General features: G+C 43.3%; 1 protein-coding gene across 1 annotated transcript in view; it reads left to right on the forward strand.

Moving 5' to 3' along the window:
- SUFU (SUFU negative regulator of hedgehog signaling) overlaps positions 1–22,087 on the forward strand; it is a 98,587-nt gene that overhangs the window by 41,949 nt on the left and 34,551 nt on the right. Inside the window, 5 exon segments of the mRNA XM_018069256.2 lie at positions 10,102–10,244; positions 12,705–12,790; positions 14,891–14,963; positions 19,572–19,725; positions 21,163–21,274. Coding sequence (XP_017924745.2) covers positions 10,102–10,244; positions 12,705–12,790; positions 14,891–14,963; positions 19,572–19,725; positions 21,163–21,274 — 568 coding nt within the window.

The raw sequence follows: 22,087 nt of genomic DNA on the forward strand, positions 1-22,087 counted from the left end.
GGGGCTTAAGTTCTGAGTCTTCTCAGAACATTTGGGATGGCATTTCAAAAGGTGCACCATAAAGAGGCTGGCCATTTTGCATTTGAACCATAAATACAACTCTTGGACGAAGTGTGTTTCTCTTATACTACTGTAATGGGTGGATAGAGCTCAATGCATAACTGTTTTATGCAAGTATATGTGAATGCAAAGTTCCTCTGTTTCCTGCCCTTCAACCTCCTGCTTTGCCAAAGTAAAACAAAAGTTTGGCCTGTGCAAGCTTTAAATTCCTGAAAATTTAAGGGAAAATAATCAACCACTGAGAAAAATGCCACAGTGCTCTCTCAAAGACCTCTGCCCTTTTGTCCATTACAAGCCCCAGAACTAATGCCTGGGTAATCAGAACTCTTTTTTGAAGGGGTTATGATGTGATAACTTTGTGGATGTTTTCTCACAGACCCTCTCCCCTTTCTTGCCCTTTCTTGAGTCATTTTTGCTAAAAGGAATAATACCCTAGTGCAGTGTAGCTGTCCCTCTGTCAGATGTCTGTGTTATGAGGGCTATTAAACAGAGCTGCTTGCATGTTCTTTGGGTTCTTCAGAAGCAGATATTGCCTTTGGTTCCCTTTCAAGCTCCTTGAAAACTCTTCAGCAGGAATGTCCTATAGATAGATATCTAGGGGAGGATCACAAGTGACTGTACAGGCTTATGGTGCTTGTGTGTCCATCTAAGCATCCTCCCTTCTCAGAGCCCTGCCCCTGAGCAAGTGTGCAGGAGTCCAACGACAAGGAAAAAAGGTTGAAAACCTGCTGCAATTCTCTTCCCTCACTGAGGATACCTAAAGGTTGCTAAATGCAATGGGTACAAGTCTTTGTTCTAGTTGCACCTGGCTGGGAAAGGTTCAGGCTTTCATGTTTCAGAACACAGGATAGGGTTTTTAAATGACAGGCAAGTATCTCTTCAGATTGGCCATGTTAGGACCACATGATCTGTAAATAAACTGTCATTAAATACCTGTTTTGAGCTGAGTCCTTATATGACAGGAGATCCTGCTGTATAATATCCTTTCCTGCTCTTGGGCCTCCACTTCATCCTCAGGCTATTCACTTTCTCAAACTATTGAAGACATAACTACCATCCTTTGAAGGGAAACTGCAAAGCACATCTTATTCAGGTGAAGGATGCAGAAAGCTGGTGGCAGCACAGCTGGACAGAAGTGGAAGGATCTTTGTTGGAATTTGGCAAGTGCATCACTCCTGCTCCCTTGAGGTTGCAGGGATGGGGAGTGGAGAAGATAAGGGGAAGACTGGAGGAGGTGAAAGCAGCCCAGCCTTGCAGCACCCAAGAGAGATGGGTCTGAGTAACTGGGTATAGAGGAGGAAGAGCTTGGAGGAGTAAACTTAAGTGGGGCTCAGAAGGAGCAACTCACATCTGTGTTCGTTTTCTTTCTCTGCCATACCCAGCAATGCCAGGTAAGTCCTTTCATGCTGCCATGCCTTCCTCCAGCTTTCCCTCCCTGTGGGAGGGATCCATGCACATAAATCTGTTAGATGGGTGAGAACTCTGTTGTTGCAAAAGCAAGGTGGGAGATGCATCCTGCCCTGGGCAATGCTTATACTGAGGGGCTGCCAGCTCCTGCCTCTACTGACTGCAAGGACTGGGGAAGGCTGTAAGGAGCAGAGTGGAGGAGCTGAATAAAGTTGTGGGGAGGAGAGGAAGTGTGGGAGGAAGTGGCTGACGGAGCAGGGCTGTACAGAGTCAGGGAGAGGACAGGAGGCCCACTGCTCACAGAGGGTGGGAGCATGCCCTGGGCATGGGAGTCACTCTCTGGGAGGCTGTGTGAGAAATTCCCAGAGTCTGCAGTCATGGAATTTGTGTACACACATAGCAATGGGCAGGGAGAAGGAGCAAGCCAGATATGCAGATGTGTAAGGGATGGAAAGAAATGTCTTGAAAAACAGAAGACTGAGGAGGCTCAGAACCAATTTGGTTATTGTACAGAAGCTTTCTTTTTTTTTTTTTGGCTAAAATATTGCACTCTACATTGTCACATGAGGCATCTGGGTGCCTGGGATCTACTTTGTGATAAGAAAAGTATTATTTGCAACTCCATCAGTGGAAGCTGCAGTACAGTGAGACACATTTTCCACCATCTCACTGCCAGTAGTAAGGTGATGGCTCTGAGCAGGGCACACAGAAGTGAGGAATCACCTTGTCATACTGGATAGGTGTGGAAGGCTCTTCATTGGGTTTTCAGTCCAGGAGAATTAAGTGATCAAATAAGTTTTTATGTGTTTGCATAAATTGATGGGGCTTTTTGGTAGGCCTGATAATTTTCCAGATTTAACACCCTGGAGCTGTGCAGTAACCAATTTTGTATTTTCAACCTGCTAAACAATTTTTTTTTTAAAAATTTGCATCACACTTCTCTGCGTTCTGAAACTGTCTTCAAACCTCAGAGGTCAAGCAGTCCTTACAGTAGTGATAATCTGGGTTTTACCCTGCTATTTTTTTTAAAAGAACCTTTTGCCTAGGCCCCTTGTTTCTAAAAGCCCAATTTGAATCCCTGCAGCGGAGCTATTGTTTAATTGTACTCCAGGGATTTAATTCTTCCTAAGGCATCTTGTCTATGCTGCATGCCTGCATCAGGCAGCAGCAGTGTGTGAATTTGCACCTCTTTGGAGTGCCAGGGCTGGGGCAGTTCCTGTTTCCCAGGCAGGAGATATGGGGCAGCAAAACTGAACTCAAAAAGAAAAACATGGAGGAAAAGCATTTTTTAAATGTAGTGCAAATACATCATGGCTTGGATTCTGCTAATTCCTTGTATATTCTTAAAACACGTTCATCTTGACTTGAAAACAAAATATTAAACTAACTGCCAGTGGGCCCCACAGATTATATCCCAATTATTAGGTTCGGAAACTAAGCAGACAGACTGAATTTAGCATTAATTATCATAATTTAACGTGACTGGCAAATGAGTCCGAATAAAGTCTTTTCCTTTTATATTCTGTTTTTAAAAAATTTCCATCTATTTAATGAGTTGCAATAACAGTATTACTTTGAGATTTTTAAACACAACTTTCATCTTTGGCTTTTGTATCTATTTATTATAACTAACATCTTTGCGTACGTGCTTATAGCCATTATTGAACTAGTTAGAAATACATTAAGTAGCTCTGGTGAAAAATATAGTTAATACATTTCAGCATTGGACTCTTGTGTTTGCCCCTAGTTTCTCACAATTAATTTTAGCTGTTCAGTGTGCAAAACGGTACTGAAAAACAGTATCAAACCTTACTTGCGACAGATTGCCAGATTACTTATTTTAACAAAGCCAGACTGAAGATTAAAAATGTGTTGGAGAAAATACATTTATATAATAAATTATCCAGACTGTGCATGGGGTAATGGCAATGCAATAAATTACGTTGTTTCTGTAAGTATTGGATAAGCTGCGTTCAATTTAAACATCTGGCTGCATCACTGTCATGCTGGTCAGGAAGTCACTGGGGGCCTTTTTAACATTCCTGCACCCATAAGTCATGGAGTTAAAATCCTCCTTTGCCCTCAAATACAGAATTTCTCTGAGTTATGCAGGCTGACATCTGTGACTTGCTGCCTGCAGTTTAGCTGAGATCTCTCGGTCGAATACAAAATGCATGTTTGTACCCCTTAGAGCAGCGAGTTTTCAAGCTGCTGAGTGATGCAGATAATGTAGGTCTGGCTCGTGTGAGGGATGTAGTCATCTTGTTTGTGTGCCAGCATCCCCAGTGCCACATGCAAATTTATTGGGGTTTTAATTTTTAGACCAAGGTAGCAGAGAATTGCCCAGTGTTGTGCTAGCATAGCTAAGCAACATCACTCCCTCAAGGAGGTGATCCAAGTAGCCCTGCTGTCTCAGGGGGACAAACAGGATTGTATCTTTCAGTGTAATTTTGCACATATCCCTGAATATTATGTGTGACCTTGTAATAATGGCCTGGCTTTCCCTAGAAACAGGAGGAACATAAAAACTTGCTTTTGAAAGATATGAGTGCAATAGAGAAGATGTTTTCTTAAAACCAAGGACACTTAGCAGTTAATGTACTTAGGGCTTCTCCCACTCTATGCAGTATCACCTCCTAACCTGTAACACACTGTCCAGGCAGCTTTATCTGACTGATTAGTCAGGGCAGTTTAACCCCTCTGTTGCCAGTTTTAGCTGGCATTTGGAAGGAGGAGGTGTCTTAGAAGAGATACAGAGGAACAGTCAGGCTACAAATTTATGCTCCTAATTTGAAAATTTATCTAAAGAATTACATGGTGTGACCATGTCAGAAGGGGCAAGTTTATGGCCTTTGGATGAACCAGAGTGGTGCAGTCCAAACTGCCCCAGAGCCAGACAGTCTGGGGACTTTATGCCAGGCCATGCATGTCCTTATGGACAGGAGAAAGGCCCTTGCTGTCACCTTGCTGGTAGAACAGCATCAGCTCTTTGTTTCCCTTCTTAAGTTTCCAGTGCAGGAGAAGATACTTAACTCCCAGATGCCCATTTGCCATTTGGTCTGCATGCAAGGTAGCCAGCTCACTGGAGATCTTCCCTGACCCAATTTCAGCCCAATGCATCCAGCTTTTGGATGCAGCTCTGTTAGCTCCCAGTGCTCCCCTCTGTTTGCCATTCTTTTCAACTTGCTCCCTGTGGCAGTTAAGGGAGTAAGGACTCCTAGCAGGATGCCATATGTGCCCAACTGGCAGGTTTAAAAAAGAAATTGAAAATACAGTGAGAAGTAGTCAGTGTTTGTGTCTAGAACTAAGTAACACCTCTTGAGCATAGATTGCATACCTCACACTGTTTATAAAACATCTTGAGGCCAAGAATAGGACTTGGTTTTATTTCTTTAGGCATCAGCTATATTTAGCCAAATTAAAGGAGAGAGGAGGAATGCGCTCTGAGAAAATACATAAGCAAAGTTAGACAAAGAAAATTTACTAGTCTATAGTGCAGTGGTTCCTTCTGAGTTATTTCCCCAGTTCTCATTATAAAGCAGTTGGGTAGTAAAGTTAGGAGGGATTGTGCAGCTGAATTATGACCGTTGCTGCATGAAGGAACCTCACCTGCTTTATGTGGGCTGTAAAAGAAAATTAATAATGACATTTTAAAGACTTCAAAGTATGGCTAGTTGAACAGAGTGGTCTAGTATAACTGTCTTATAGATGCTGCTTTTGCATAATAGAATAGTATAAAAGCTGGTCTATGGCAAATTTAGAGACTTTTCATTTTTGTAGAGCTAGAGAGAGGCTTCAGATTTGCTTTTATAAATTATGAAATAAAATAGTAAGTTTGAAATTAAATATTTTACTGAATTCCTTGTTGAGTTCTTATGAAATCAAGTTTCCCTATGAAGCAGTTTGATTTCATGGAATCACTATTCCCCAACACAAAGAAAGAAAAATCAGTGATTTTTGTTAAAACACAAACTTGCAGAAAAGAACTAGTTTCAAAACTGTGAGGATGGGTCACCTTGCTCTGCTAGGTTTGAGACTAGTTAGTGCACTCTTCCAAGCAGAAAGGGTGCAAATGTCCCAGAGGATACTGTGAGCAAACCTGTGTATTTACAACACATCCCATGCTCCCATGGTAACTGCTGAAGGGAGTGAATTTATCCTGGGGCAGATAAGGTAGCTCAGCTCTTCCTTCCATAGAGGGAACATGTAGCCACCTCAAGTTTACCATGAGACAGAAGTATTCAGCAGCAGTCAGCTTGTATGCAGTAAATCAGAGCCTTAGTTTGCTCCTGAGGATTTGCCAATTTATCCATACACTAAAATAATTTGGATTCAAATTTTTAACATATTTTTTTTCAGTTCCCTGGCTATTTAATTTCTCCTGTTGATGGCTAGATCATTTCTGTGCCTTGGCACCTGTCCTGCAGATTTAACAATTCCCTGGTCATGTCTTGGTACTTTTTCTGATGACTGTTGGTTTTGCTGTGTTCATCTAAGATGAGGTTTATGCAGTCATGGTGTTCTCATGCCTCCAGGATTGACTGTGCCACCCTAATGGTGTTTGAACCTGTTGGCCAGTGTCAGACGTAACAGTGGTAGAGCTCTTGGAGAGACTTGGTGTTTAGAGGATTGTAAAAATGAGCAGACAAATGAAAACACTGTTGCCCCTATAGTGGAGAAGAGTGGAGATGTGTCACACTGGATCTTAGATACAAGTGAACCTAGATAGGGTCCTCTTGTTCGTGCCACAGATGCAGTAAAAATTTTAGTCAGAGCTCCTTCCTCCTTAGGCAATGATGGGTCCATCTGCAGAGAAGAGTGTCCCTAGTTCTCCTGCTCATAGAAGTCTTCTCCAACCTTACTCCTGAGCATGGGAACACACCAGCTGCTTTGAAGCTTGCTATTTATTACATGAATATATCAAACTCCTTCCATTATATGCAGTTATTTCCTTGGACATGTCACATCTCTTTTTGTCTTTGCTGTGGATTCAGATAACACAGAAGTTCAAAGAAGCAGAAACCTGCAGCAGCAAATGACACCAGTCTGAGCATTTGCTGCTCCCAGACCGATCATTTCCTTTTTGGAACAGTAGAGAAGGTGCTTGTTCAGTAGCCCATCATTCTTCATAGCAAACACTGAAGGCCATCTCAGCTTTTCCTGGATGCTGGATGCAAATGCATTTCATCTCATTAATAAATACAGTACAAAAGGACTTCCTTAACATCTGTTGTGCTTCAGTAAGAAACTGTGCCACAGGTGCTGGGTTCATAGCAGTGCAAAGCAGAGATCTCGGAAATCAGTTTGGAGATGGCAGGCTGTTTCTACAGTCAGTCTGCATGGTATGGAAGATGTAGGGATGCATTTTTGGGAACAAAAGGAGCTGTCTTTAGCCATATCTACCTGAAGTGTGTTGCAAACACCTTGCTCCTTGCAAGATGAGATGCACATATCCTGTGCCTACCCACCTCTTGGTGTTATGAAAACACCTGTGTCCATGTCACAAATACTAGCACATGGTACACGTTGTGGATGAAAGGCAGGTTGTACAGTGTGCTATTGACACCACTACAAATGATAGAAAGGTACAAAAACCACAGGAGACTTTTCCACATCCATCTGTGCTGTGATGACTTTGAGGATTTATCAGTTTCAAGTTCTAAATCAACATTTGTAAAAGATGCAAATTTCATTATAAATTTACTTTGGAGGAATCAACTATCAAAACTTCAAGATTTTCTAGCTAAAACATTGTTTAAAACTTAAGTACTTGAAAATATTTTGGTTGTTCTGTTTTGAAAACGTGAGTGTGAAAGGTGGGATGGGAGGATGCTTTTCCCTGTTTCCAGCATGAGGCAATAGAAAGTGGTTATCTAGTCCTTTGTTTCTGTAACTTCTTAGCTTCTGTGGCTACAAGTCCTGCAATTCAGGCTGTTCTCAGTGCTGCAATGGTCTCTGTACAAGAGCTGATCTTACATTCCACATGGGTGACAATGCCACAAGTGGAAAGCTGAATTCCAGACTGTAATTCCAAATGTCTTGCACTCTCACAGGTTTCAATTTGGCTTCATGTTATTTGCAGAATTTTTTTTGTGTGTGATTTAATTGAATAGTCAGTGTGAATTTTGTGGTGTTCCTGTGCATGCAAAGGAGAGGGAGATTTTGTAAGTGTTCAGTGTTCACATGGACATAAACAGGTGGGTTTCCAGCAGAGACATTTGCATTTGAAAACCTGCTCTAAACGGGCTGGGCTTTCCCAGCAGAAGCAGCACCAACAGTGAAACGCAGCGATCGATCAGCATAGAATTGTGTGAGCATTTGATGGGCAAAATGTTGTGGTATAAAGACAGGGCCCAAGAATAAGCTCTTTGTGGCTTTGTTTCATTCCTGAAAACTGTGACTGAGAGGCTTTTATCATTTAAAAAAAAATTAATCAGTCACATTTCCACATAACTTGGAAAATATGCAAGATCCAACATTCTAAGTACTGTTTCTTTAATCTGATTTTGATACTAAAAAAAAACACATATTTTCATTTGTCTGCTTATATTTCCTCAACTCTGAAAGTAAAGTAATATCTGAACCAGTCCTTTCAGTCACAGAGCTGAAAGCGTGTAATTTAGTGTACATATCGATAAACTCTTTCTTTCAAGGAGCTTGCATTCACTATGTTTTCTTTCTTTCCTAATTTTAACTAAGGAAAACATTCCCTTACTTATCACAACACTTCTGTTACATGCCTCATTTTTCAGGCCAAGTTCCTTATGGTATTTAGAGTTTATTTAAATTCTTAATCAAATGTGCTGTCCAGGAAATTCATCTGAAAATACATATATAGTAAATGTTCAAACCCACACCAATGGGGACACCCAGTGGAGACACTCCGAGTTGTCCAGGACGCGCTGCATTACACCCAGGAGTGGGCGAGCACGAGTTGGCTCGTCAGGGAGACAACTGTGAGTATTTTTAATGACAGCAACTCTGAGAGAACTCTCCTTAGTTTACTTGCCTGCTGCTGAGGGCTCCCTCAAAGCATCCTGCCCTTGCTGCCCTTGCACAAGTCTGTGCACAAAGTCGTGGCAGTGCTGATGCACAATGGGTGGTGTGCAAGCGCCCAGTTCCTCGGTGTGTGTTGTTTAATGTGACTGGGAATAAAGCTGCAATTACTGGCAAATGTTGTTTCTCTCTTGCTGCTGCAGAAGCTGCCATGGATTCTCAGATAAGTCCTGCAGTTGTTTAAGTGATGTCCTATTGGCATGTGCTGTGGGAAGGTTAGGTGAAGATCCAGAACCACATCTGCTCGTAGCTGCAAGGCAGAGAGCATTTCTTTGAATTGGATCCTAGTCAGTAGCATGTAAGATGCCCCAGTCTTGACAGACAGCAACTCAAGTAACCACTAACATTTTCCAGTCTGCAGCAGAAGTCCTCCTGGTGGGCAAGGCCTCCTTTCCCACTGTCCTGTAAGTGTGGCCTTGGGAGAGGCCACAGTAAGGACAGCAGCTTGGACTGCCTTCATCGATGAGTTTGGTCAGGGAGAGGGGCACTGTGCCTGCCACTAACTTTGGAGGAAGATGGGCAGTACTCTGTACATCCCTGGAGCACTACAGAAGCAGAATATGTATTCCAGGCTGTTTATTTGTATGTGCTATAAAAGCTGTACTTGGAGCGGGGCAAGCACAAGACCCGAGAACAAGGCAGTCGGCTGGGCAGCATTACTGCACACATGCTCTGGAAACTGTGTGCAAATGGAACGTGCTTTAATTGGTGTGAACATGGTCGTGGCTGGTTGTTTTAGTTCACTCAGAAAGCAAGCATTAACCTTTCCTGTGATGGGGCAGCATTACACAGATGGGTTCTGGTGTGCCTTCTGGCATGCACTAGGTGTGGAACATGGGATTATCTGAGGTTTTGTCTTTCTGAGTAGGAGAGGAGGAAAAGAAAGGAATGCTTACAGCCACGAAGAAGGAAGGATAATATCTGGGTCTTTGTTTTGATGCAGACATAGAGTGAAATTTATAGCCTACTGGTTTTCTCACTGTTTGAGAAAGAAGGAATATATTAATTATTCTGCACCAAAGCCGCCAGACAATTGGGAGAGACAGTGATTTTGACTTAGACCGTCACAATTTGGGCAGCAGAATATGGATTTTTATTAGATATAGCAGAGTAGTATTTGTGTTTAATTCACATTTCAGAATATTTTCTCTGTGGCAAATTAGAGCTGCAAATTAAGTATGAATCGCTGTCCCATGGGCACCCAGTGTGGCCTAATGACTCTCTGTGCCCTCTTACAGAAGGAGACTAATAGTAAGTGAGAGACAGACTAATTTTATTTTTTGGTATTCCTGTGTTGGGCATAATATCAAGGTAGGACACTATTTTTTGCCACAGGACTCAAGAGTGGTTCATTCACAGTGCTTGAATTCAGATGGCTCAATGAGACTCCACTCCTGCTTCAGGTGACTCAGAGACTCAGCAGAGGTGGCTGGAGGCAGTCCCTGTGAATAGCCACCAGTGACTGTCCTGGGCCCAGCTTGGGGTCCCTGCCTGACAGTGGTCAGGAGCAGGTGCCAACAGAAGGAATATTCTAACAGACTTCACAGACTAAATATTTCTTGTTCCTCTTCCTTGCAGAAAACACCTTCTGCAGCGGTGACCATGTATCGTGGCATAGCCCTTTGGACAACAGTGAATCTAGAATCCAGCATATGTTACTGACAGAAGACCCTCAGATGCAGCCGGTGCAGACTCCTTTTGGGGTCGTTACTTTCCTACAGGTATGACTCTGGCTCTGACTGCCACCTCCTGGGCATGGAATGCAGCTAACCTTGCATTGAGCTGGGATAAGTTAGATGTTTGTTATCCTGTCTTCCAGCTTTCTTCCTTATTTAATTACTGTGGATCTCATCTTTGAGCTGTTACTCTGGAGATATTCTGTAAGCATTTTACCAGGACTGAGCAATGGCACATGCAGTTCTCAAGACAGAGGTCTTGAGACAGGGAGAAGATTTACACCCCACCTGGAAATGAATATTAGATTACTGCTCTGATATTTCAAACGTGAGCGTAGGAAAAAATGTTAAGCGAAACACTTTTAAAAACTAATGTAAAGATAAATTCAAATTGATTCTATGGTAGTATCGGTAACTGATCCATTGGTTTGAGTTCCAGAAAAGGAAGAGCTTGGAGCTGCTTTAGCAGTACTTAATGGCAGCATTGGCACAAAGATTCTTTAGAAACTGAGTTTTTCTGCATTGATCTACTGTTTAAAAAATGTTCAGGTTTGCTTTACAAACAAAACATTTAAAAAAATCCCTTGTGAGTTAACCCTGCTGTTCAGTGTGAGGAGCTTCTGTGGCCAAACAGGTTTGCTTGCTTTCCCAAAGTCCTTCTTCTCAGCGGTGTCTCTTAGATAGAGGCTGCTTTGGATACTTTTAAATTGCATATGGAGTTAATAACCTTAGTGGAAGAGTTCATGCCAACTGCTAATTTCTCCCTGCTTGGTGGAAAAGCTTCCATCCTGTGGGAAAATGCAAGTGTCTGTATTTTACAATTTAAGCTTCAAGTTGCTCCCGTTTGTCTTTGGTTGTAGTTTGCAATATGTAAGGCGAACCTCTGTTACCACAAACCTGCACAAGGCAACTGCTGTGCAAGGGCAGAGAACTTCCTGAGTTTTCTGAGGTGCCCAAAAGTCTGTGTTTTATCAACAAGAAAGAGATAGGTGTGAGATTGATTAATTAATGAAAGGTGAGTTGGGGGACCTGGAAGGAGAGGCAGAGTGCCAAGCTAAGCAGGGCAATTCCTGGCTGACTCTCCAGTTTGTGCTGCATTAGTCCTTATCTCTTCTTTAGTGCCCAGCTGTCCTGGATCAAAGGACATTCAACTTGCTTCATCCTGAGGCCCTTGGACTCTAATCTTCCACAACACATACAGTTGACCTGTTTTTCCCCTTTGTTTGATGCTTGTTGTTATGGATTTATTTTGACCCGTGAGGATAAATGATTGCAAAAAGCAAAGAATGAACACAAAATAATTTCCTGTTTAGAATCTTGTTGTTTATGTGTAATTATTGAGTGAAGGCCCAGGGAGGGGTGTCCTGAAGCAAGGGTGATTCAGGCTGTTGATGGAGGAAGCCTGGGAGATGGGTGGGGATGAAATGCATCTCCAAGGGCTGGATCCTGAGAAAGTGAGCTCTGCAAGGGGCAGGGGAGGTAGGGTGTGCAGAGCTGGGTACATGCTGACGTTGATGGTTTTCCACACAGATCTCTATCAGTGCAGATACGCGCTTGCAGCAGAGGCACGTTGTGCACTTCTGCTTGGTGCTCTCCAGTTGTTAGTTTTCCTATTTTCTGATAAAACATCAGTTGAACAGATTTTGACCAAAAATTCAGTGTTGTTGGAAAAGGCTTAGAATATTGAGGAAGAAAATAGAAGGCTGTGGATAAAATAATTTTTCATCTCCGAGTGAATCATTGTGCTCAAAGGCACAAGTCAGAGGTTGATAAAGCAGGAAGAAATTGCCTTCCCCTATCAGCTGAAGGGTGTTTCACCCCTTCATTTGAAGCGGCTGATCTCAGCTGCTGTGAGAGAGACATCTGGTATGGCTCAGTGTGGCAGCTCCTATCCTGAAAAAGCAAACACATCCTGCCTTATACAGGAAGGCAGAGGTCTGCAGTTGCCTGCAGTGACAAGTGGATTATGTGGTGTGTAAGCAGCTTTACTTTATGGTGCTGGGTAAGATGTAACCAGTCAGCAAACTGAGTTGGTCAAGGATTTTATGAGCACCAAAGCAATCCCGTATGGCAGCAAGTCCCTTGCCTGGTTGCAATTGCTTGTGCATTGGCTCCTAGCAGTTGGCTGAAAGAGCAGTGTTTGCATATGCTCAGACCCTAACCTGTCTTGCTCAGTCCTGTCTTGTGTGGACTAGATTGAAAAGTCAGAGCAGGCTAGTGTATAAACCCTGATTTGTCACCAGACCGTCCTCATTGTTAAGTTCACACACGCTGTGAAAGATTGTTACATGACTGAGGTGCTTCTCAGGGTAAGTGTAGAGAGAGCGTAAGGAATTGCAGAATCCCACCGTTGTCTCAGGCTCCATTTGTCCTAGCTCATCTAGTTAGATTAAAGAAATGGTGCTTCTCTGTATTTGTACTGTTTGGTCTAGTACCATGTGGTATATTTTCTCTACAGTTCTTGCACGGTTCCCATCCAGTTTAATATCTCTGTATTTATTCCAGATTGTTGGGGTTTGCACGGAGGAACTGCATGCGGCTCAGCAGTGGAACGGTCAAGGGATCTTGGAACTGCTTCGGACTGTCCCAGTGTAAGTGGTCATATAGCCCATATAGGGGAGCATTTCCATAGAGAACAATTCAGTTGTTTATTTTTATTAACGGTCTTTAACTTGTTGATGACACTTATTTAATCTGTGCTGTAGCAAGAGATGGGAATTCATTGCAAATCTGTTCTCACGCACAGACACTTAGATGGCAAATTAATGCATGTGGAAGTCCACATGTTCAGGGTGAAACAGAATGAGGTCTTGAAAGCTTAATTTCCTCCCTCTCATGCCTCCAGGGTTTTCTCATTGGTTCTTCCTGAGAGAGCTGGGATAACTGTTACTGGTGACCTTTCTGTGTAGTTCAAAAGAAAGGAAGGAGAGGGTCTGGCTTACAAAGCTTGGGTACTGTCTGAAAGTGAGAAAGTCACTCTCAAGCTGGTCCCACTCTTGGTGGGCCAGTTTGCAACAGGAGGAGCATTCATGCAAGTGAAGTTCATTGTTTCGCCATGGGAGAAATAACAAAGATGCTGTTGGGTTAAGGAGGAGATGGGTTTTAAATGGTAAATTATATGTTGATGCTTTATTTGGTGCCAGGTTACAGCTAAGCCTTTTTGGCTTGCAGGTGTTTTGTTTAAATATTTTTAAATTTAGTGGAAGTTGTTGCCATGTGATTGTAGCTCAAAAGACATTTTTTTAAACAAAATACTTCTGTATGTGTGTTTTTGAGCACAATAGTACACTCACTAGTGACACAATAGCCTTGAATTGATTGATTATTGGGAAAAGGTGGACTTCTTAAACTTGAACTTTTCCCTTTTTAGGCACAAGTGCAGATAATTCTTGCAAATGCCCTAGAGTAGAGTGTACTAGTCTAGCTGCAAGCTTTGTTTCTGGGTCCCTAAGACAATAAACACTTTCTGAAGCTCCCTTAGCTCCTCTAAGTCAGTGCAGATATAGCACCCCTCTCCTCAGTCTGTTCTCATGTTGGGTTTTGGCTTTTGTGCTGTGGTACAAGCACCTTTCCAAGGATAAAATAAGTCCCAAATCTGCATGATTTGAAGGCAAAGATGCAAACTACTAAGCCATTGATGTGGAGTCAGGGTAAAATTCTCTTGCATCCCAGTGAGGAACTGAAGCAGGTCACACCTCTGCAGTTAATAATTCACAGCTTCCAAAGTGATGTGAAAAAAGAGTGGCTATCGATGCATCTGAAAAACTATAAAACATTAACTTTTCTTGCTCCCACTCTAAGTGCTTTAGGAGACTAACACAGACTGGGCCAGAGGAGGGGGCTTTTGACTGCAATAACAAAGTGTCTCATGAAAAAAATGAATTTTTTTATGGCAGTTCCAAGAGACTTAAGTTTTTACTGCAAACGAAGAAAGCACCATCTAGGGCTGACTTCTGCAGTCTGGCTGCACTGAGACCCAAAGCAAAGTCTCCTAGTAGTTCATCTTCACAGTAACCTGTTTTCTATCACCTTTGTCAGGAAACATCTTGACCCTTCCAACTTCTGTTGGTAATGAAATGAAAACAAAGATTTTCCTGAACCATCCGAGTACCTGGCCATTAAGTACCAACTGAGCAAAATGCCTGTTGCAAGGGTATTTATCAGAGCAATAAACTCTGTATGGTACCGAACTTGACTGACGATCTTGGCAAAAAGTGCAGTCCCACTGGGACCCTGCTCTATCTTTAGATACATAACAGAGGTATAAATCTTGACCTCATGCCTTGCTTATCTGTCTTAGACCCAGGCTACACTGGACTTCTCAGTCCCAATTCAGTTACCTGTAAAGGTTAAAACCCAGCTCAGTCTTGTATGACTAAGTTGGCCTGCACAGGGCATGATAACGTGTGCCAGTCCTGACTGCTCTGCAACTTTTGGTGGTGCCAGACACTAAGCAGATTAACCACTAGGTCATGGAGGGCTTTTATTAAGTATTAAGTAATTTTATTAAGTATTTGGGAAATGTAAAGGGTAAATGCATACTATGGGAGGTATATACAGCATAGCGGGGCTTCTAGGTTTGTTTTAAACTTTCTATCTTCCTTCCAGAACAGCTCCACTCCGAGGACCCTGCTGGGGAGTTCTAAGGAGCTAAAGGACTTGTTTGGTTCATTATCTGTCTTTCTTTGTAGAGCTGGAGGCCCCTGGTTGATAACAGATATGAGAAGAGGGGAGACAATATTCGAGATTGACCCACATCTGCAAGTATGTCTTTAGTTTGTAAAATGTCGTGTCTTTTTTAGTAGACAGAGAGAATTGGTTTAATGATATACAACAGTTCTATTATCTTCTCTAAAGGTGCTTTGATCTTCTCAGTGTTTGCAATAATCCTGTAAAAGTCCTAGAAACTCCTTTCCCTCTCAGAGGTGGTTCAAGAGAACACATGTCCAGCCCTAGGTGGATGGCAGGTCTAGGAAAAAAGTTAGAGAAGGGAGACCAGGAAAACAGAATCTCCTACATGAAACAAATTGGTAAGATTTGGACTGGATGTTTTAGAAAGGAGGAAAATAGAAGATGACAGAACATAGAAAAATAAAATATTTTAAAATGGTACACCAGGAAATTCCTCCTTTCTTTTATATGCAAGCATAAGGTGATATAACATACAGAAAACTCAAACCCACCTAAGTCCTATTTTTTCGCGGCAAATGTGATAGTGTTGCTTATTCCCGTAGGATGACACTTGAGGCCAAGTATTTAGTGTGGTCTGAGAAATAATGGGAAGCCAAAAGTATCACATGCAGTTATTAATAATCCATGCAGGAAGATATACTGAACCTTCTTCAGAGTTCAAGTTAATTTCTGACATTTAAAGATCAGAATAGGACGTCTATGGAGAGGTTACTCTCCTGTGGACTTCTATGTATTTGGAGGACAATTCTGCATCCCTTCAGCGTAGTTATGGTTCTGGAGTACATGGGTCACAGGCAAATCCAGTGTGGTGCTGGCCATGTTTCAGTGAATCACTGAGTATTTGCCTTTAACACAGAACTTATGGCTTAGCCTGGCAGGGCACGTGCATATGTGCACGTTTTGTACAAGCTATTGCATTTGCTCATGGTCTGCATGTCTGCATCTGATTACCCTCAGTTGCCTCACAACATCTTTTATTTTGAAAGCTTAAGAACAAAACCAAATTCTACTTTTACTGTTTTTAAGGACTTGTTCATCTAAAATAACCCCAGTCTGAGAAACTCAGGAAAAAAATGTTCAGCAAATGTTCCACAATAAGGGAGCTAATACAACTGCAAGTCCCATAAAGTTTTTAGGCTCTTCAGAACTTTGCCCTCTCCTCTCCTGGAGGTGTTTCTGTTCTCTGCACACTGGTGATTCCTAATGATAACAGGGTTTTCTTCAATTTACTGTAAATGAAAAATATCTCAGCTTACTGGAATCTGAGTCAGCCAAGGCAAGTTAAGGCAAATGAAGAGTACCTCTGCCTCACCAGCGCGTCCTGCTGCTGAAAGCTGCTATGTCTGTGGTCCTTCCGGACTTCTTCACACTGAAGACATTCCTGTTTCTGTTCTCACTTGCCCTTGCAGAAGTCCATATGTTCAGGTGTGTGTGTGCACACCTCCTTCCTGTTCTGCTGCCACAGCCCCTGGGAATTCATAGGGCAAAACCCACTGCTGGGTCCTGCAAAGAGCCTTTGCTGAGTGCAGGGAGCAAGGCTGTGCCAGGCTGGGTTCAACCACGTCATGTGCCTCCTGCTCTAATTAGTGGGGAAAGAATAAAGTGTTATTTTCTTAGTGGTGGTACAGGGTGTGTGAGACCAGAAAGGCAGAAGTGGAAGAGAGGTGGAGGGGAGGGAGGGAGCAGGCAGAGAAAATGGATAACTTTCCTGGAGCCAGCAAGCATGTTGTCTGCCTGGGAAGCAGGCAGAGCTTGTTTGGAGGCTGCATTGTCTCTTGTGGGAATTGGTTGAGGCCTAAACCCAGCCCTGGCAGCAGCAGCTGTACTTTCTGTTCGGAGTTGCTGAGAATGGATCCCAACTAAGATGTCATCCCAGGATGTCGGCAATTAACACTGTGGCAACGGCTGGCTGTTTTCTGTTCAGCCAAGGCTTCCCTGTAGGCCATTCAGATTTCTCTGGCAGCACTGTCAAACAATCCCTGTCGGTCCCCAGCTCTGCACTGATTCTCAGTGCTTTGCTTCTGTTTAACAGATATCTCAGAAGAGAATAAAGCTGATTTGAATTTCCTGAGTTGTGGTTGCTGCTCTGCGGGTCACACTGCAGTGCTCTGGCTCGTTTAAAAAGGGATCAATGACTTATAAGAGCCTCAGAGCATCCCTCCCACATGCTGAGAGGAAAATAGGACAGAAACATCCTTTGAGGAAGGAAAAGAGCTGAACCTCCTTTGCCCTGGGCTCCTCCAACGTCCTGCTCAGGCTGCCCTTTCAAGGGAAGAACAGCCCCTCAGTCCAAGCAAATCTTTGCTGGCTAAAGATGGGGTAAAACTGTGAATTGCCACGGATGAATCTGAACTGGTTGGGGTTATTTTGGACTTTTCCCGTTCAACATCAATACTTGCAAACATTATAAAACAGGCATGCAAATCAGGCTGCCTTAAGCCAGCTCGTTTCCATCAGCTCCCCTTGATCTCCAAGGGATGCCAACAGAGCAGCACTTCTTCCCCTGAGGAAGTGCTCTGCAAGCCAGCTGAGCTGCAGATGAGAGTCCCTTTCCCCCTCCCCGAGGCTGCCCGCACTGTCCGCAGGGCCTGGCTGTGGCTCTGAGCGGGGCCCTGGCTGCAGGGATGGAGGAGCAGGTCCCACCAGAGCCTCAGGGCCCTCTGGGCTCTTCTGCTCCCTGCTCAAGGGCAAGTTTGGTGGCTCTCCCATGCTTCCCCTATGACTGGGATGAAAAATAACAGTGCTGACAAGTTACACCCACCCATGCCAGCTGATCTGGATCCTCGCAGAGCACCGCAGAGGGCTCCCGGAGGAGCCACGTGCTAAATCTCACTTAAAGCATTGTTTGCATATGTAGGAACGGATGTATTTTTATTTCTTTTTCCACAACTTCTATTTCTGGGTGATACAACTGATTTCATATTTAGGATATAACAAAAGAAAATCCCAGCAGATTTATTATTTCTCAGATTTTCCTATTACGCATTCAAGAAGTCAGTTTCCCCTGACGCCGGAGGAAGATCCTGACAAGGAACAGTTTTTCAGGGAGAGAGACGGAAGGAAGGCAGTCTTTTGAATGCTTAAGTCTAAGTCAAGACTGCTCTGGTCCTGCCCCCAGCCACAGGCTCCTGCCTCTACTTCTGGGCCAAAGAGTGGGTTTTGGGAGGTGATCCAGATGAAAAAAAAATAAAGAGTTGGCTCAAGGAAAGGGGTAGGAGCACATGGAGGAGGGTGGGACTGCAGTCACTGCAAATTACATCAACTTAAACCGCTGTGCAACCACACCCTGAGTGCCTGTGCTTATCTTTGAGCTGCTCAAATCCTTTCTTGAATGATCACAAGAACAGGCCATGCTCTTCCTAGGGCAGAGTGTGCACAGTTGGGCAAGGGGAGGAATATATGTGGGTTTAGTCTGGAAACTTTCTTAGGGAACAGATTTTGCAAAGCACTGAATACTCACACAGTGTCTCATCTCCAGTGGCAAGGTGAAGCTGGAGAGTAGTAACATGGAGCATTGTGTCTAACACAGCTCTGCTCTCTCCTCAAATCTTCAATGTTTCTTGGGGCTTTATTGCCTGTTTTGAGGTGACCAAGATGTATGCAGAGAGATGGAGATCTTGCTGGTGCCACTGAGCAGTACCAGAAGAGATACCCCTTCAGAAAAGGGGGAAACAATCCAGGTTGGTTTGGAGCCAGGGAAGAGGTGACAGCGGTAAGAGCCTGTCCTCGGTGAAGTTCAGCCCCGAGTTTGTTCAGCTCAACATTACCCCCTTGTGGGTCACAGGTGGAAAGTCAGACTGATGCCAGTGTCCAAGCAGGTGGTGTCCTGGGAAAGTTTTGGCTGTAGTTAGGGCAGTCTTGCAGATGCACGTCGTGGAGAAAATGCCTGGTGTCTGAGAGCATCCAACTGCTTGTGGTTGGTATGTGACACCTTCCAACGCCCAAACGCTAGTTGTGTGCTTGGAAAGTCCAGCTTGTGAGGGAGGGAGTTTGTTTATTTGCCAATAGAGAAAGCTATGCAAAAGCTTTGACATTGGGAACAAACCTGTATCTCCTTGCACATCCAAACCTGTACGTTTGTCCTTTATGGGACACGCCAGCACACTGAAAAGCAGGGGCTGTCTGGGCAGTTTGCAAACGAAGAACCCTTGTGAATGATTAGTCTCTCCATGAGCTGTTTGCATTGTAGGACTCCTTGGTAAGGTTGAAAACAGAATGCAGTTTTAGTTATTCAGGGATTTGTTGTCACTGACATGTAATAGATCGACTGCCAAGCTGTGCTTCATACAGGAGTGTGTAATGTAGTGTCTTAAATACTTTGAGTTGGTGTAAATCAGTGCTAACACTGAAAGAGGCAACCCTGTACACCCCAGGTTTCCACTTTTCTCTTACCCTCCTTTGGGCCTGCCAGGGCCATGTAGTGAAGCAGTGGGTAAGGGGTGGAAGTTCAGATAAACCTGCTATGGAAAAGGTTTATTCAGTTCTGACCAGCTCCCAGATTTGGCTCCAGGTGCAGTCACTCTTTGCTGACACAGCAAAGCACAGGGGCCACAGGGTAGAAACTGTCCACAAAGAGGGATCTGCAGGAGCTGCTGAAGGTTGGGCTGCACCATGGTGGGTTCCTTCTCAGGTTCAAGCCACACCCAAAAAAGTCTTGGTGTTTTGGATCTTTTCAAGCAGGAGAGAGTCGATAAAGGGATTGAGACAGATGGCTCAAACCTGAGTGGAGTGAGTGCCAAATGTGCCTGGGATGACCTCAGCCGGCCACCGGAGGATGATGAAGACAGCAGGAGCATTTGCATTGGGACACAGCCCCGGCGGCTTTCTGGAAAGGGTAAGATGTCCTGGGCCAAGTCACTGTCATGACCTTTTGGCTTGTTTTGTGCTGGGTCTGGGCAGTGCACTGAGTCATGCAGCATCTTCGAGTTCATAACAAACACCCAAGTAATTGGGAGGCTCAGTGTGTCTCAGGGGAGTGAAATGAATTTTGGTGTGGCCTCTTTGAGGAAGGCAGGAGAAAGGAAAAGAGATCCTGGCCTTGTTTTGTCTAAATGCTTTTTTCAGTTTTTAAGCAAATTGTAATCTGAATCTACAAAATTAAACTGAGCACTTGGTGAAACCAGGACTGTAAACACCTGCAAGGTGAAGCAACTGTATTTTCCCAGGCTTTGTTCCTTATTAACATTGTCACTTCTTGGGTGGCAAGTTGGACTGATTCTGCACTGATTCAGCTGAACTCAAGGCATTCTCGCAAATACGGAACTCTGGAAAGAAGAAATAAAATACAGTGGAGTTCCCCTTTGCAGTGAGATGCCCTCTTTGGGTACAGATGTCATAGCCATTACACTGGCTTGAAATTATACATGTTACCTTTCAAATGGGTGAAGGAACATAAAATTTGAGGGCTTGAGATTTCCTGGAATTAACAACGGTTTGCACAGAAATGGTATCTTACTTGTTCTTTAGTCCACAGTAGAAATTATTTAAATGCATATATAGTTTCTTTTGGCTCCTGTGCAACTATTTTGACCTGCACTGGATCTAAAAAGGTGATTTTTCCTCAGCTTTGCAAAGGAAAAGCCAAAGACAGGCATACATGGTGAAATTTGCATATCCTTCAAAAAATTTTGAAATAATTTGGATATATTTTTGTCTACCCAATTCTCACATTTCTCAAAAAAATATGAGGAAACTTCTAAGAAAGGCAGGAAAGATCTCTATTGAAAGTATTTGGCCAGTAGGCATATTAGAAAAATGCAGAAGTAAAAAGACTGCATCTGAACTGCATAATTTGCAGCTTATTTTCAGACGTGCGCTTGAGGCTGAAGGTTGCTCTGCGTAAAATTCCCCTCTTTTGTGAATCTTGTTGTAAATTAATCAACAGATTTGCAAAGCCAATTGCAAAACCTTTCAAATTTTCATACACTCCTTTGGTAAAGGAACAAATTCCTGTTATGCCTAATGGGAAAAATGATTTCCAGTAGAAAGGCTTAGAAGTATGAGGAGGTTCTGTGAGAGCTACAGAAACAGCAAACACCTTGCTCTCCTTGCCTGACATACCATCACAGCCCAAACCAAGAGAATTTAAACCAATTTTATAAAGTGAAATAACTCCTAAGGAAGTGCAGGAAGGGCAGTTAAGTATTAACCCTTAGCATCTCTTCATTTCTTTCTGAAGGGGAAGAGTTTAGATGAAACACACCTGATATCTCCTTGTGTCTGTGATGTTTCTGGGGACTCTAAATTATATTTAAAAAATTTCTCTTTGCAGATACAGAGCAAATCAGGGAGACTTTGCGGAGAGGGCTTGAGATTAACAGCAAACCTGTCCTACCTCCAATCAATGCACAAAGACAGAATGGGTTGAACCACGACCGAGCACCGTGAGTTTCACCCTGCACACTCAGTGGCAGAGGGAAGCAAAAGAGCTCAGCATGGAAAACAAAGTTAAAGCCGGGTGGGAAAAGACTTGGCAAGGGGAGAGGGAAACTAGCAGTGAATGCTTGCAAAGTGCAAAGACTGAGGGAGAAGAGTTGTTCAGGTTGGATTAATGGGCTAGTACTCAGGAGTGCAGCTTTTGAGAGGGGTTTTGGACAAACCTTGCAAATGCAGAGTGGCTCTGACTGTGTTCTGTAGAACCTGCTGTTCTCAGTGTACTGTGTTTGAAATCAGACTGGACTGATCCCTATAAAATGGACCGTGCTCAAAAGGGCTACAGTATCCAGAGCTAGGTGGCATAGATGACTGCTGATATCTTTGCCTGAGTATATTGTTTTCAAGCTCAAACTTACAAACCTTTTGTTTAAAGTGTTAATTTTCTTTTTTTTTTTTTCAAGTGACTTTGATCTTGCCTTGCTGAAACAGGTGTGTTCTGTCAGTAATTACACGCCAATACCACCCTATTCTCTAATAGTCTGTAGTCTAACAGGTGATTTAAGTGGGACTAGGTGGACCTGTAGATCTCTCATTTGTAACTTTTGAATACAGTGAATCTATAGGAAATTACCTGTGATTTCAAGCCATCTGTAGTTTCTGCACTTCTGTCTTTCTGGGTTTCTCCCCTTCTCCTCTTAGGCTTCAGTTGCTAGTTAAGTGTTTTCCCATCAATTTTAATGGTTTCACCTAAATGACACAGAAAGACATACATCTTTGCTGCACTCCTTCATCTTGCCATTTCCTTTGGTTTCTTAGTCTCT

The sequence above is a fragment of the Manacus vitellinus genome, unplaced genomic scaffold (genome assembly GCF_001715985.3).
Source record: "Manacus vitellinus isolate BGI_N305 unplaced genomic scaffold, ASM171598v3 scaffold_15_pilon, whole genome shotgun sequence".
Taxonomy (NCBI): Eukaryota; Metazoa; Chordata; class Aves; order Passeriformes; family Pipridae; genus Manacus; species Manacus vitellinus.